Here is a 17,085-nt window from a genome sequence, read left to right on the forward strand (position 1 = left end):
GCCCTGTACAGGACAATGTTGGAGAGATTATCTGGGGAAGGGGGGTTTAGGGTACACCCTTGTGTACAACTCCAGGGGAAGTGTGGGGAGGGGTGGGATGTCTGTCATTTAGAGATGGTGCCTGTGCTCCCATCGGTCCAGGACTGTTCTCGGCAGCACTTTTAATCACTGTAAACAAAAGACATGATATCAGTGTTGGACACACATCTATGATGCATTGTTTCTTTTGGGACCTCAAGATCTCCTTCGGATAATCCAATTTTCAGATAACTGGCATTTGGATAATTGAGGTTCCTCTGTATACTGTAGTATCTGCTAAATAATCAGCACCGGTTTACCAAATGCAAGACCTGGTCAGGACCCTCCATGCAGGTTCCAATAAAGACAAGACATTTTCCATTATTAGTGGATTTTTTTTGTGGATTAGTGGTGCTGGAAGAGCACAGCAGTTCAGGCAGCATCCAAGGAGCTGCTCCTTGGATGCTGCCTGAACTGCTGTGCTCTTCCAGCACCACTAATCCAGAATCTGGTTTCCAGCATCTGCAGTCATTGTTTTTACCTCGTTGATTTTTTTTGTGGGCAATGGCAGCTGAAATGCCTCTTTTCTTTCCCGCGCTCTCCTTTTAATGTTGTGTTGGTTTCCTCTATTGTACTGTTATACCTCTCTGACCTACAGAAGTGACCAACTGGATTTTTAATTATTGCTTGCCACATTCCTTGCTGTGGGTGTCACACACACTCTTCGGGTATTGAGTTTAGATTTCAGTAAAGGATGAAAAATAGATTGATTAACGAGGGGAAGATAGAGCACAATACAAGCATACAGTGAGCATATAAACTGACTATGTAAGCTTGCATAGATACATGAAGAGAAAAGGTTTAGTGAAAACAAATGTTGGTCCCTTACAATCAGTAATAGAAGTAGTTAGAATGGGGAACAAAGACAGCAGACCAATTAAATACATTTTTTTTGGTTCTGTCTTCATTAAGGAAGACACAAACAACATCCTAAAATGTTGGAGAATATAGGGTCTAGTGAGAGGAAGGCACTGAAGGAAATCAGTATTAGTATATGAACGTTAATGCCTGTGTGATGCCAAGTATACAGGCTATACAGCATAAAGGACTGGTGATCAGTTCTCACTGCTTATCTATTTGGATTCTCACAACAAGCAAGTGACTAACCATACCCAACCAATCTGCACTTGTTAAACGCATCATCAAACATTAGATATGATTCTACAATTAGAACAATATTGGCTGCACAATCCCAAGTGCACAAAAAAATTACACTAACAGCCAATTTAGGATTATATCCGTCAGATGTGTAATGTGGTACACTTGCATGCACTGGAAGACACATATATTAATACAAAGGGCTCTGTTCTTTGCAGATAAGAACATGCCCATGCATTGCACCCATTTCAATTCAGTTTGGCTAGTGGCCATGCTTTGGTCAAACTGCTCCTGTACAGCTTCAACAGTGGCATTTACTGGGCAATGTGGCAAATTGCCCAGGCATGCCTTTACACAAAATCCAGCCAAGTGAATTACTGCCCCTTAATTCTATTCTTAATTATCAGTTGTGATGGAAGTAGTCATCTGCAATGCTATCAAGCAGCAAATGCTTCATAAAACCTATTCACTGGCACTCGGTTTGGGTTTCCCCAGGGACATTCAGCTCATCGCCTCCTTATACAGTTCAATTACAGACAAAGAAGCTGAACTCCAGAGGGGAGGTGAGAGGAACTGCCGTTGACATCAAAGTCACATTTGACAGAGTAAGGCATCAAGGAGTCTCACTAGTCGCAGCAAAACTAGTGTCAATGGGAATCAAGGGAAAAGTCTCTGCTGGTTTGATTCATACCTAGCACAAAGAAAAACATCTATGGGGGTTGCTGGAGGTCATTCATCTCATTACACTACATTCAGTATCACTTATTGCTCCTCAGGTGTTGGAACAGTTCATGAGATATGCAGTAAGACTTGGATAATACTCAGGCTTGGGCTAACAAGCGACATTCACACCACACAAGTACAAGGCAACGACCACCTCCAACAAAAGAATCTAACTATCACTTGACATGGACATTACCATCTCTGCATACCCCACCATCAATATCCTGGGCATTACCATTGACCAGAAACTGAACTAGAATACTGCAGTTTTATGAGACAATCTTATTGAGATTCTCAAGGGTTTTAATAAGGCAGACACATGCCAGAAAATCTAAAACATAGGGGTGCAATCTCATCATTTAGGACTGAGATGAGAAATTACTTCACAAAAAGGTTTGCAAAAATTTGGAACTCTCGGTCCAAGAGGACTGCAGATGCTGCAAGTTCAATAAATTTAAAGGTGAGACAGACAGATTTTTGGTCTCGAGATATTAAGAAAGTTGAGTTGAAGTCCATGAATAACAATGATTGCAATGAATGGCAGGAGGAGGTTCACAGCCTGTAAGTTTACTCATACTCCTTACTTAAGGACTAATAGTGCATCTTGTTAACTGAAAAGACTTTAAGAATTAGGAAAGTAACACAGCAAGATTCAAGGAAGGTGTCTTAAAGAAAGTAGAATCAATGCAAATCAGGTACAGAAAGAGAAGTAAAGATATTAAAGGAAAGGTCGAGGATTAAAAAAGGACTGAGAATGATAACAGGTGAGAAGGAATAAAATATGTAAGAGTTAACTTCCAGTGCTAGGATTATTTGTGAGCAATAATAACAATTACATTGTTAGAAGTTCATTTTATGAATTACTAGGCCTAAGTACTGCAAGTTTACTTAACATCTACCACACTACTACCGCAATTTCATGGTATTCATGTCAATCCTGATCTAAAAAGTGAAATGATGTTTTCACAGGGCTAACAGCACAGCAGTACATCTTGCAAAGCTTATGCATGTGAGCAATTAACTGAAAATTTGCTTCTCACCTATTCCATTTATATATAATGAACAGAAAGCCTCAGTGGCTCTGCAAATATTTTGATAGCAAATTCTGATCCATCACGGATAAATTCTACAACTTTTAGCAAACTATTGGTTAATGACAGAACCCCCCCCCCCCCATTTTGGAATTAATTATAATAGAACAAACTGCGTACCAATGGTTTACCTGCTCGGAATTGCTTTTAAAATCAGCACTATCATCTTCCAAATTGATACAATGCTTCACATGCATAAACAACTTTAAACCATTTAATCTGTTAGATTAGATTAGCTTCTCTACAGTGTGGAAACAGGTCCTTTGGCCCAACAAGTCCACACCAACCCTCCGAAGAGTAACCCACCCAGACCCATTTACCTCTGACTAATGCACCCAACACTATGGGCAATTTAGCTTGGCCAATTCATCTAATCTACACATCTTTGAATTGTGGGAGGAAATCGGAGTACCCGGAGGAAACCCACGCAGACACTGGGAGAACGTGCAAATTCCACACAGACAGTCATTCGAGGCTGGAATCGAACCAGAGTGCCTGATGCTGTGAGGCAGCAGTGCTAACCACTGAGGCACAGTGCCATCCCTTCTACCATACTTTTGGAGCCAAATAGCTAAACTGAATTAAAGGCTACAATTCAACATAAGGTAGAAAGGAATTCAGGAATGATAAAAACTCATATGATGAATACATACACAACTGTCAGCAAGTTTATAAGATTCTAACATGGGCCTTAAAATGGAATTAGAGAAGCACATGAACAGAACAAAAATTATTGGGCAACAGGATAAGGTTGGATGAATAGGAATAACAGAGCTGCTCTTACAAAACATTGATATATACCCAAGCTAAATTACCTTCTTCTATACTGTAACCTTTTTTATGACTCCAAGAATGTTAAAAATGCAGTTTAATTCAATTATACCACACAATAAAATGCATATCAAGTATTCCAACAAGGCTCAGAAATAATTTAAACTTAGTACATTTTTCAAGATGTACACATTGAATATTTGCCACAGCAAGTCACCATACAATAAAATGTGATATTGATTACTTCAGCTAAACATAATGGTAAAATTAGTGAGTGGCATGAACAAGATTTGACAACATGATTTCTGATTAGAAATTAAAGCAGCAAATTAGTCTTAAATTATAAGTTTTAAATATTCACCCTTCTGATATAAAATTTCAAGCGCAAATTATCATCAAATCCAATACCTGAAGAATGATCACAGTCTATCATAATCAAGCTTAAAATATGGCAAAGATACTACCAACTCATGACTGACACCGCAACTGCTTTTCTTAATTCCAATTATTGGATAGGAGCAGACTGAAGGAATTCAGAAAACAAAGCAAAATGGGAAAATAGTGAAAAAAACTGAATTGAAACATTTGAATTACAAGTGAAATGTATACCAACTACTCCACAAACTTCCAAAATTCAAATCCTGAACTAAATAATTTCTCAGATTAAACATCAATTCTCTTATTAAAACAAAAACAAATCAATTATTCAGTTCAAGCAGATGGCTACCTTTAAGCCAGATGGTTCTGGACTTGAATCGCATAGCTCTTTGTTACTCAAAAAAGTACTAAGCTACTACTGGTAGAAAGTTTGTTAATTCTCAACAGCAAGATCAGACAGAAATGAGGTTCTCCACTTCAGCTCCAGGTACAAGAGCTACCTCAGACAGATACAAGTAAAATCATGAATGCTCAGTAGCTGATTCAGGATGAATGAGTCATAAATGAAACAAAAACAGAAATTGCTGGAGAATCTCAGCAGGACTGGTGGCATCTATGGAGAGAAAGCAGAGTTAACATTTTCAGGTCTAGTGACCCTTCCTCAGAATACATTTTTGAGGTGCTGAGAGTAGAAGTTCTCCAGCAATTTCGGATTCTGTTTCAGATTTCCAGCATCTGCAGTTCTTTGTTTACACACAAGTAAAGACAATCATAGCCTCCCAACTTGACATGCCGAGGCACCATGGAATTTCTGGAGAGGATAAAAGGAAGACAAAAAGGAAAAGCAAATCAAAAGGGGAGGCAGTGAGAAAGTCTAAAAGAAATGAGAGACAGTTAACTGGCAACAATTTCCAGAGAAGATGGTGAAATTACTCTTGCATTTAATAATTTTAAAATAAATACAAGAAACGCAATCAACACCATAAGATATCCTTTCTTCTTTACTATTTCTAAATTGGAATACTTCAAACAAATACCAGTCATCATTAGCTCACTATTACTCATCTCTACAGTTAGTCAGCTTGAAGGCATTCCCTTTATTTCTGACAGTGCCATTTTCATCTGTCAGCCCCACCAGAAATTTGCACAGCAAATAGATGCACATAAATTTCTTAACACTTTGAACAAAAACTGAAAATAGCATATCTCAGAGTGACAGTTATAAGCATATGGGAAGCTACAGTTCATCTATTTCCATGACACTTTCTCTTCATCCTACCTTCAACAGAAAAAAAAACACAAAAATGTTCTCCTGACCATTTATTTTATAACTGATCAAAAGCTAATTATTGTTTTATTCTGTCTAGCTTTAAGTCAAATATATTTCAATAACTGTGCATTGAAATTACCAAATTTAACTAATTTAGTGTAATTTTGAAAATAGTTAACATATTTAAGGAACTTAGATTTTGAAGCAATCTACTCTGGTTTGGCAATGCCTGCAAATCATTGAGAAAAAGAAGTCTTTTTTTTATAAAAGGGAAATAAAGATAAATAATAAATTGAATAACTGAATTAACAACAAACAGTAAAATGTCGGTAATGACTTTTACTTTCCCATAAATATAAGGAGTAGACAATCCTTGGTCATATGCAATCCATACTGAAAGGATCAAACAGATTCAATTTAAAAAAAACATTTGCTTTTTTTCAAAACAACAAAAAGACTGTATTTCTTAGAATGGAGTAATTATTTTGCGCCAAAATGGCCAACGGCGACGTGCAGATGGGGCCGGTGATATCAACTGTCCATGTCAGGCTTCAGGAGTTGCCTATGCATGTACTGCTGATGTCACCATGTGCAATGCCGTCAACACTAGTACATGTGCAGACTGCCCCATCTTTACTTCACATTAATTTATGTTTAGAAGCAATCCCGTGCTGCCATGGTTGCTTCTCACGCCAATTTATCCAGGAAGGGGGAGAAAACCTCAATTCGCCAAAATCCCTGATGCACGTATAATTAGAAGCAATCTATGTAATCAATGTGATTATATCACTGCCACCCATCTCACTGGATAGTGCTGTCACACTGCAGCGTCTATTCCTGAGCACTCAGTGCTCCACCTGCTGCTGGTGTTCACAATAAAAACTGTCTTACTAGAAAGTCACATGCAAACGATCTTCAGGTTTAAGTCACAATTGCTATCAATAATTCAGTGGTCTCTCTGAAATAACAAATACTTTAAAATGCCAGCATTTCTGAAGTTGCTTAATATTTTCCTCATTTTGGATATAAAAACAAAATAGGACATTCATAATACATGAATAAATACCCTTCATACTAATCAAAAACTCCCATTACTGTTAATAAAACATTGAAACAAGAGTGCAATAAGATTTCAGAGGTGAAACCTGTACTATCCATTTATTTCATTCCCAGTGATGCCTCGGTAAGCCCATGTTTCAGGGTCATACAAATCAGGGCATCTTCAGGCTTAATTATTGTCATCTGCACTCAAGGGTTATCTAATATTAGGGATAGGCTGTTCAGACAAACAAAAAATTGACATGTCTCTGAATCCTGATGCAGCAATGCCTGCCAAATGTTGGCTGAAGCCTCCATGCGATCAAACAATTTTATTAATACAAGGTCCAAGCATACAGTCTAATACAAAGTAACAGGTACTAGTTCAATTGTTCATTTCAAATCTGAAGTCAATGGATTTTTGCTCAAGAATGCTGCAAGTAAAAATGACACCAAGGCAAATGGCTAGTTAACATCAGCCATGATCTCACTGAATGGCAGAAGATGGAGGAGTTATCTACTGCTGTTCCTACTTGAATAATGAATATTGTGTGAACAGCCCTCAGCAATAAAATCATATTTCTGAGTGGGCAAACACATGGCAGATGCAATACAACATGGCTAATTGCAAAATTATACACTGTGGTGTGAAAACAGAAAGGAAGAATCATATTCAAACAGTAATATACAGTAAACTGTTTTAACCAGCGCCTTATCAATCAGCACTCTTGATAAAATTATATACATCAAAAACCACAATCTACTGTCATGCCTGAGTATTTATGCTGTGAATAAAATATAACAGCGATATGCAATACAGCCCCAGTAAGCAATGACTTACTATGCGTTTTTACATTAATTTTAGATGGTGTGTTGATGTTTTGAGGGATTTTGATTTTGAGAAGCTTCACTCAGTCAGGATTTACCGTGGTTATGTATATCTCTTGATGACCTGGAATGTTTGGTCAACTGGTCCTGGTCCCTTAGATGTAGTTTAATAGAAAGTTTGATGTTTTGGCAAGTGTGGAGATGCAAAGGGATCTGGATACCTTTGCAAACCAATCAATGGAAGCAGATAGGCAGGTGCTCTAGCAATTAGGAAGGAAAACAGTATATTGGCCTTCATTGCAAAAGGATTGCAAAGAAGTACAGATGACTTAGTGTCATCAAACACTGTCTTGTTCAGACCACACCTGGAGTACTGCATACAGATTTTGTTCCCCTATTTAAGAAAAGATATACCTTCTATTGAATGTGTGCAACGGAGGTTCAATGGGCTGATACTGAAGATAGCAGGACTGTCTTGAGGACAGAATATTTTGAATTGAGTATTTGAGAGTGTATAGAAGGATGAAAGGGGATCTGACTGAAATGTATAAAATTCTAACACAGCTGGACAGACTCAATGCTGGATTTTTTTTCCGATTGAGAGTCTAGAATCAGGGAATAGTCATCCTCCCCTTTTCTGTGTGGGTTTCTTCTAGGTGCTCTGGTTTCTGCCCACAGTCTAAAGATGTGCAGGTTAGATGTTATTTTGTACATTTTTGCTAGTTTTTCCTCATTTCTGTCTTATGAACTGCGGTTTGCCAGGATGGAGAATATCGATAACCAATTGCTTGCATTAAAGCAAGCAATTGGTTATCAATATTCTCCATCCTGGCAAACCCCAGTTCATAAGACAGAAATTAGGAAAAAACTAGCAAAAATGTACAAAATAACATCTAACCTGCATTAAAGCAAGCAATTTGTCATGAACTTTCTGGTTCTGATCACCACAGTGTCATTCATCTGGGTAGGTGCATCAATTCAGAGATGTGAGGAGAGGTTAGCCATGGGAAATGCAAGGTTACTAGGATAGGTAGGGGGTGGGTCTGAATGGGAGGCTCTTTGGAGAGTAGGTGTGGACTCAATGAGCCTAATGGCCTGCTTCTGCACTGTGAGTATTCTGATTCTTCATTCAAATGGTAATGAATCTGTGGAATTCTCCACCACAGAAGGTATGCTGGCCAAATCACTGAATATATTCAATAAAGGAACTGCTTCTTAGATTTTAAAGATATCAAGGGAGATGGAAAAATGTAGATATATGGTCAGCCATGATCATACTGAAACTTCAAAGGCCTGAATGCCCTACTCCTAGTTTCTGTGATTCCTATGTAGTAGATCATTTCAACTGAGGAGGGATTAATATTTTGCTCCTAAAAATATAAAACATAAACTACATCAGAAAATTTAATTTAAGAAAATCTAGCAATAAACAGCACATAATTACTCAAAGATCGAGCTAAATTAAATGGCTGGCTGTGAGATTAAAGATAGTCTAATTAAATATTCACAATACAAAAACACTGAGATTATGTACTGATAGCAAATTAAGCCATTGCCTCATATTTTAAAAAAGGTTGCCAATATTAAAGTGTAACAGAAAATAAAAAAATTATTTATTACATTATTGTCAGGTAGGCAACACCAATTAGAAAGTAACTGTAAAATTTCTTTAAAAACTTTACATTGTCACATTTCTTCAAAACACTTCACAAGCGAGTTTTGAAGTGTAGTTACTTTAATATGAACAAACTGTATCCAATTTCTATAAAAGCTCCAATCTGACTAGTTAATCCATTTAGTGTTGTTTGAGGAATAAATGATTTGAGAGAACTCCTAAATTTTAAATCATACCAAAATTATTCTTGAGATCAAAAGATATACATGGCCTGTTTACTATTTCATCCAAAAGGTGGAACCTCTAAAAATGCAGCACTTCCTCAACACTACAATGCCAAGACTGCCTTGTGTTGCACAACTTGTACAAATGATTGCCTTAAAGTAATATTTTGAAGCCACATAAAGGGTATTTCAAGTCAGAGAATGCATTGTACAAGTTCTGCAACATAACAAAGATGTTGCTAGAATTAACTTCAAAAATAGATACTACTGTGGTGAACGAAGAATTCAGATTCTGCATTTTGTCTTATCATTACAACTACAAATTTGAGTTTCCATAATGTGAGAACAGGCATTTGTTGAAATAATACCATCACAATGAAATTCCAAGTCAATATGCTAAACTAAGCTGTTATTAAACCGATATCGCATCAGTCAACTAGATGTTGCTCCATATCCAATGATGTGGTCAGCGCCAATTTGCCGGATCGCGACTGAATCGTTTCAAGCCTAACATGTTTGTCCAGATTAACAGTTTCAGACAAATTATGGAAACTGAGTCATCTTCTGCATCAAGTGCTTCTGCAATGCTACCCAAGCAATGCTCAAACAATCCATTCTGCACAGCCAGATACCCGCTCTCAGATTCCCCTTTTGATCACAGATGCAAAATGCGCGCACTGTCTGACAGCAACATCAATTGGACGCAAATCGGGAGAAGCTAATTAAGTTGATAATCGGGCCATTAGACGAATTTAAGGTCCTTGGGCACCGACATACAAACATGCTCCCAGTTATTTACACTCAGCTGTCCGGCGCCATATTGGAAACAAAAATGGCGGCGGCGAGGATGGCCCCCACACTTTGGTAAATACTATCCGCTGTATCAATCCTCCCTCCGAGCCCCGGGTGACCGCTGAGCACACAACCTTATCGCTCATTCCCAGTTCGACGTCCCCAGCTATGCCTCTGCCCTCCCCTGGACCCCCCAGACCCGCTGTGCGAGCATTGCCTGTCACTCTACCTGAAGCTCGGCCCTCTCCACCTCCCAGTGCGCTCGCTCCATCTCGAAGCGGGCCCACTCGTGCTGGATATAGTGTAAGATGCCGGGGATAGTGTACTGGGGCCGCTGCTGTAGTTCCTCTAGCTGACCCTGTTGCTGTTGCTGCTGCCGGACGCCGTTGTTGTTGCTGCCGTTGCTTCCCGGGCCCAGCAAAGGACCTCCGGAATTGTTATGTGAGGACATCCCTATTGGATGTTCATCCATGTTTATTATTGTTATTACTACGATTTGTATTGTTATTTTGGATATATTAGTGGGAAGGGTCCGCGAAGGAAATTAACCGGATGAGTTTCAGCGACGCAAGCGAGCCGCCATTGCCCTTCTGTCTGCAGAATATGGCGGCTGCGCTGTGGGTGGGGGAGGAGCAACCGCGGCCCTTCAGCCAAATACAGCAGCAGCGCAAGTGCGCAGGCGCGCCTAACTGGCCCACACACCTGCTCAGTGGATGCAGGCTACTCACTAGGACCTGACCTGAAGTTTCCACATGCAAGGATGCAGAGGATGAAAGCAGCATGCAAAACAAAAGAAATGAGATTCTCCTTTTACGATCAAAGACCAATTTCTGCTCAGATATTACTTCCCCTAAGTAACGCGCTGGGACTCCGTCTAATTTGAAATGTTTGCTATTTTCTTTCATTCAAATCCGTGTTCGCATCACTGTTTTGCAGATGTTATTTAAGACCCTGTTTACTCAGATGATTGAGTCTTATTTAACAGGACCTGCTAATGCTGTAACTTTCTACAATAATCTTTTAACTTGAAGTAAGATTTCCAGCACTGCACCATTCTGGCCAAAAGGAGTTGGTTGACTGATTTTTTTGTTGGTTTAACTGGGGCAGAGATTAGACTGTGAGTTCCTGAGCTGAAGAGGGGAAACAGCCACAGTGCAGTGGTTGTTGATTTCTGTCCAGTTTTCTTTACTATTATGGGCTACGTGTTTAATTATCCATCTAATACTCATTGTCTCAGTTTACACAGAATGAATATTCACTTGTGAAAGATACCAGAAGGCTGACTATATCCACAGAACATCCTGCAGACCTTCAAGTCTGCTTCTGTCCTAAATATAGAATCACTACAGTGCGGAAGCAGGTCATTCAACCCATCAAGTCCACACAGATCCTCGAAAAAGCATCCCTGCAACCCTCCTAGCCTACACATTTCTGAACATTATGGGCAATTTAGCATGGCCAGTCTACCTAAACATATTGTATTTAGACTGTGGGAGGAAACTGGAATAAGCCCACACAGTGGGAGAATGTGTAAACTCCACACAGTCACCCAAGGGTGGAATTGAACCCTGGTCCCTGATGCTGTGAGACAGCAGTGTTAATGACTGAGCCACTGTGCTGCCCCTAAATATGATTACAACACATTTTTTGCGTTAGCTATTCTTTCTTACCTTCTCCCATTAATCTTGATTATGTGAGATCAAAAATCATATTTAGAGTCATAGAGATGTACAGCATGGAAATAGACCCTTCAGTCCAACCCTGTCCATGCTGACCAGATATCGCAACCCAATCTAGTCCCACCTACCAGCACCTGGCCCATATCCCTCCAAACCCTTCCTATTCATATACCCATCCAAATGTCTTTTAAATGTTACAATTGTACTAGCCTCCACCACTCCCTGGCAGCTCATTCCATACACATACCACCCTCTGAGTGAAAAGGTTGCCCCTTAAGTGTCTTTTATATCTTTCCCTTCTCACCCTGAACCTATGCGCTCTAGTTTTGGACTCTCCCACCCCAGGGAAGAGACTTTGTCTATTTATCCTATCCACGCCCTTCATGATTTTATAAATCTCTGTAAGGTCACTCCTCAGCCTCCGATGCTCCAGAGAGAACAGTCCCAGCCTGTTCAGCTTCTCCCTATAACTCAAATCCTCCAACCCTGGCAACATCCTTGTAAATCTTTTCTAACCCTTTCAAGTTTCACAACATCTTTGCGATAGGAAAGAGACCAGAATTGCATGCAATATTCCAACAGTGGCCTGACTAATGACCTCCCAACTCCATACTCAGTTCTCTGACCAATAAAAGAAAGCATACTAAATGCCTTCTTCACTGACCTATCTACGTGCGACTCCACTTTCAAGGAGCTATGAATCTGCACTCCAAAGTCTCTTTGTTCAGCAACACTCCCTAGGTCCTTACTCTTAAATGTAGAAGTCCTGCTAAGATTTGCTTTCCCAAAATACAGCACCTCGCATTTATTATTTGTCTGGAGAGTTTACAATACTTTAGAAAATTGCAAAGATTCACAAACCTCTGCATGAAGAAATTTCTCCTCACATCAACCCTAAATGATCCTTAAACTGAAACAATGCACCAGTGTCCAAGATTCCCTATCCAGGAGAAACAACTTCTGTGTTTAGATTAGATTAGATTACAGTGTGGAAACAGGCCCTTTGGCCCAAAAGTCCACACCAACCCACCGAAGTGCAATCCACCCAGATCCTTTCACCTAACACTACGGGCAACTTAGCGTGGCCAATTCACCTAACCTGCACATTTTTGGATTGTTTAATCTGCTAAACCACTTCAGCATCTTGCATGTTTCAATAAAACCATCTTTCATTTCTCTAAATTCCAGAGAATATAGATCTAATTTACTCAGAATGGGTGGGATTGGGAGAAAACTGGGTGAATCAAAATTATTATAAATCCTGGATTAAGAATATAATTAGTAATTTTCACAAACAAAAACAAAGTTGTTTACAGATAATGACAACAAAGATTAATCAGGTTTTACTAATTAGATACCGTGACTGAAATAGTATTCTGAAGGCCATCCTTGCTTCATAGATTGAGACATTGTATAAAAAACCATTAATTTGGTCAATAAAGTAGTTATATGAATATATCTATTACTTTTATTCTATTTAACTTTTATTATAGAGCTAGCATGTAACAGTTTGTGTTTAAATGTTGCAAATAACAATGAGCAAGAGCAGGGATGGAATCCCAACTCAACTGGGAGATGCTGTGGTTCTGTTCTCCGAGCTGGAAGTTTTTGTTGCAAACGTTTCGTCCCCTGTCTAGGTGACATCCTCAGTGCTTGGGAGCTTCCTGTGAAGGGCTTCTGTGGTGTTTCCTCCGGCATTTATAGTGGCCTGTCCCTGCTGCTTCCGGTTGTCAGTTTCAGCTGTCCGCTGTAGTGGCCGGTATATTGGATCCAGGTCTATGGGAGAATAAGCCCCAATCAACTGAGCCATTCATCTTTAGATTTGGCGTAAGCACATCATTCTGCTGCTAAAGTCACCTACTACTCTTAGATAATCCTGGACGATAAAGATAACCTTAGTCTTTGGTTTATTCTACCACCACTTTGGTGATCCACTCTGAGAAATTGAGTTTGACAAATTTATTAGAACTCTTTGAGGACACAATGAACAGGATGGATATAGTGCTGGCAAATGGGACTAGATCAGTTTAGGATATTTGGTTGGCATGAATGAGTTGGACCGAAGGATCTGTTTTCATGCTGTATAACTCTGTCTCTGACTCTACGACTATACTGACATGCAAGTTAGGAGCGGGAATCGGCCAATTGGCCCCTTGAACCTGGTTTGCTTTAAAGGCATTCTATAACCACAAATCTTTCATATTTTGTTCCTTGAAGTCCTGGAGATAGTCTCTGCACCAATGGAACTCTAATCCTGTACCAGTGACTATCAGAAGTTCATTCAAGTGCTTATTGTTTACATTTGAGTCAGAATAGTAGTTGTTAATAAGCAGTCATAATGGCCCAGTGGTAACATTGTCAAATTTTAGTCAGAAAGATATAATTTCAAGCTTGAGTATGTATATTAGAGCAGTATTGAGTTGATGCTTCTTTGTTCAAATCACTATGATGTGGTGATTAAAGAGGAAGGACGAGTGCTTGGCACATTTATAACCCCTCAATTAACATCACCAAAAACTGGTTAATTTCCATTCTCAATTCCATTTGTGACATCTTGCTGTGCACCAGTTGCCTTGTTTATTTGATAAAGAACCATAACTATACTTTTAAAATATTTTATTTTGTGAAACACTTCAGAGAACCTCAGTATCTGTTAGGTATTAATAAAATGCATGAAGATTTTTGGTTTTATGGACTTATATAGCAATGCTCTGGTGCTGTGCTAACATAGTGTGATATTCTCCAGCAGTCGTCAGTAAATAATGAAAAGATAAAACCTTGCCTGTTAATCCATGGATGCAAAGGCCAACTACAAATCCCCAGTGCTGCTTTGACTGACATGACCGAACTTAGCATGGACCAGTGAGCAGACCTTGCACTTTCAAGTATAACTTAGTAGAACGTGGCACAATTTCCATCTGAGTGATTTGGTGGGAGGGAGTGAACAGCTGTATCTATTTTTATTGATTATACTATAGACAGTTCCTAAGTACAATTCTTCAATCACACTGAATTGCTATTAGTTCTGAGTGATTGGTCAACAATGGAGATTTTTAGTTTGAATTATGAATGGGGTTTCCCATCATGTGAACCAATGAAGATAAGGTATTTATAGTAGCTTCATAAGTTAGTTGGAATTTAGCTACAGAAATACTGGAGTGGAAGTCACTGTAACCATGAGCCACATTCATGCCTGCATGAAGCAGCTGTTAGTGTCTTTAATATTAGTCTTTCAGTTGCTGGTTTGTGGTGTGCAGTTAGTCAGAGGATAGAAGAGTCCAAAAATAGTTATCCCATATTGTAACCAGCTAGAATTATCTTCAGGATACATTCTATTTAATGAATAACATCTATTTTCTGTCTAATTTTCCTTGTACATATCAATCATTGCTTTAAAAATAAATATTATAATTCAAAATATTTTCCATTTGTGTAATTTTAGTTCTTTTCCATCTTCTAATAACATTTAATTTGCTTCATGTCTTCCAAGTGTGAAAGTTTGTTCCAGGAAGAGTCAAACTTAACCAAAGTACATTGAGGTCACACTGATATTGCATTTCAGTCTGGTTCAGACAGTTCCTCATCTCTTTAGTCCTTGACATGTTTGATGTTAAGGTGACTGAAGTCCTACTTTCATATAATAGTCAGGAAAGGCGTAAGGCTGGTTTGACAATATCTGTTCTATTGTCACTTTTGAATTTCTATCTGATTTGAGATTATTATTTAGCTGATGCTCATGATTTTAGCATCTTGTCTATTTAAAGTAACTGTTAAGGTTGTCTGAGATACTGGCACAGTACAGTACCTACGTACAGTTAATCTCTATAATGTTGACTTGATATACTGGTGAGACTATCGTAGAAAGTTATTGTTTTGTAGAATTTAACTGTCAATAAAATAATCAGAAACAATTTGTTTTGTACCAGAGATTATGGTAAAACATAATAGAAAAATATTAGCTGCAGTTTGTCAGGTAAGGTTTCTATTTTGCAAAGATCCTGTTAGAGATCGTGCACTCAATTCCTTCTAACAAATTTTCTGAGCTTTTCCAGCTGTTCAATTTCTGTCTCCAAGAAAATAGATAGGAGTAAGGCATTCATCCCATCAAGCCTGTCCTGCTATTCAATGTGATTGTGACTAATTAACAACTTTGATGCTTTTTATCAACCCTATCCCCATACCCTATACACTGTTAGTAATCAGAAATGTCTCAATCTTTTCCTTAGAAATGTTCAAAGACTGAGCTTTCATGGCCTCTGCAAAAGATAATTCTGAAGGTTCGTAACCATGTGAGTAAAATAATTTCTTCTCATCTCACACTGAAGTGGCATCCCCTTATTTTAAAATTGTGTCTCTTGGTTCTATACAGGGGAAACATGTTATCTGTATTTGCCCTGAACTCAATACTCTGACCAATAAAGGAAAGCATACCAAACACCTTCTTCACTATCCTATCTACCTGCGATTCCACTTTCAAGGAGCTATGAACCTGCACTCCAATTATTTTGTAGATTTCAGTGAGATCACCTCTCATTTTCCCAAACCCTATAGTGCACAAGTCCAATTTGCCTAATCTCTCTTCATAGGACAGTCCCAGAAACCAGTCTGGTAAATTGTCATTGCACTCCCTCTATGGTAATAATGTCTTTCCTGAGATAAGAGACTTAAGTTGTACACACGATACTACACGTGTGGTCTAATCAAACGCCTAACGAATTGAAGCATTGTCTTTACTACCTACTCCTGTATTCATATCCTCTTGCAATAAAGGCTTGCATTTCATTAGCCTTACGAAAAGCTTGCTACACCTGTATGTTAACCTTCCTTTACTTTTTGAGAAGGACATGTGAGTCCCCTTGTACATCTACACTTGACTGATTAGCAAGGTTAGATCTCATGGAATACCGGGAGAACTAGCCATTTGGATACAGAACTGGCTCAAAGGTAAAAGACAGAGGGAGGTGGTGGAGGGTTGTTTTTCAGACTGGAGGCATGTGACCTGTGGAGTACCACAAGGATTGGTGCCGGGCCCTCTACTTTTTGTCATTTACATAAATGATTTGGATGTGAGCATAAGAGGTACAGTTAGTAAGTTTGCAGATGACACCAATATTGGAGGTGTAGTGGACAGCGAAGAGGGTTACTTCAGATTACAATAGGATTTGGACCAGATGGGCCAATGGGCTGAGAAGTGGCAGATGGAGTTTAATTCAGATAAATGCGAGGTGCTGCATTTTGGGAAAGCAAATCTTAGCAGGACTTATACACTTAATGGTAAGGTCCTAGGGAGTGTTGCTGATCAAAGAGACCTTGGAGTGCAGGTTCATAGCTCCTTGAAAGTGGAGTCGCACGTAGATAGGATAGTGAAGAATGCATTTGCTATGCTTTCCTTTATTGGTCAGACTACTGAGTACAGGAGTTGGGAGCTGGAAATGTGTTGCTGGAAAAGTGCAGCAGGTCAGGCAGCATCCAGGGAACAGGAGAATCGATGTTTCGGGCA

At 39.0% G+C, this 17,085-nt stretch overlaps 2 protein-coding genes across 6 annotated transcripts in view; one reads left to right on the forward strand and one right to left on the reverse strand.

Annotated features, from left to right (window-relative positions):
* The window catches only part of strn3 (striatin, calmodulin binding protein 3), a 190,492-nt gene extending 179,963 nt beyond the window's left edge, over window positions 1-10,529 (reverse strand). For 2 of the 3 annotated variants that reach the window (XM_043698050.1, XM_043698049.1), the window contains exon 1: window positions 10,136-10,529. In XM_043698050.1, coding sequence (XP_043553985.1) covers window positions 10,136-10,378 — 243 coding nt within the window. In that variant the 5' untranslated portion in view covers window positions 10,379-10,529. The remainder of the gene's footprint in view (window positions 1-10,135) is intronic. The other variant, XM_043698052.1, reaches the window with a different exon arrangement.
* Window positions 9,935-17,085, forward strand: part of ap4s1 (adaptor related protein complex 4 subunit sigma 1) — a 21,441-nt gene continuing 14,290 nt past the window's right edge. For 2 of the 3 annotated variants that reach the window (XM_043698055.1, XM_043698056.1), the window contains exons 1-2: window positions 9,935-9,978; window positions 15,812-15,874. Coding sequence is in view for 1 of the 3 variants with exons in the window: in XM_043698054.1 (XP_043553989.1) it covers window positions 15,835-15,862 (28 nt within the window). In the remaining 2 variants the exon portion in view is untranslated. The remainder of the gene's footprint in view (window positions 9,979-15,811; window positions 15,875-17,085) is intronic. The other variant, XM_043698054.1, reaches the window with a different exon arrangement.

The sequence above is a fragment of the Chiloscyllium plagiosum genome, chromosome 10 (assembly GCF_004010195.1).
Source record: "Chiloscyllium plagiosum isolate BGI_BamShark_2017 chromosome 10, ASM401019v2, whole genome shotgun sequence".
In the NCBI taxonomy this organism is placed as follows: domain Eukaryota; kingdom Metazoa; phylum Chordata; class Chondrichthyes; order Orectolobiformes; family Hemiscylliidae; genus Chiloscyllium; species Chiloscyllium plagiosum.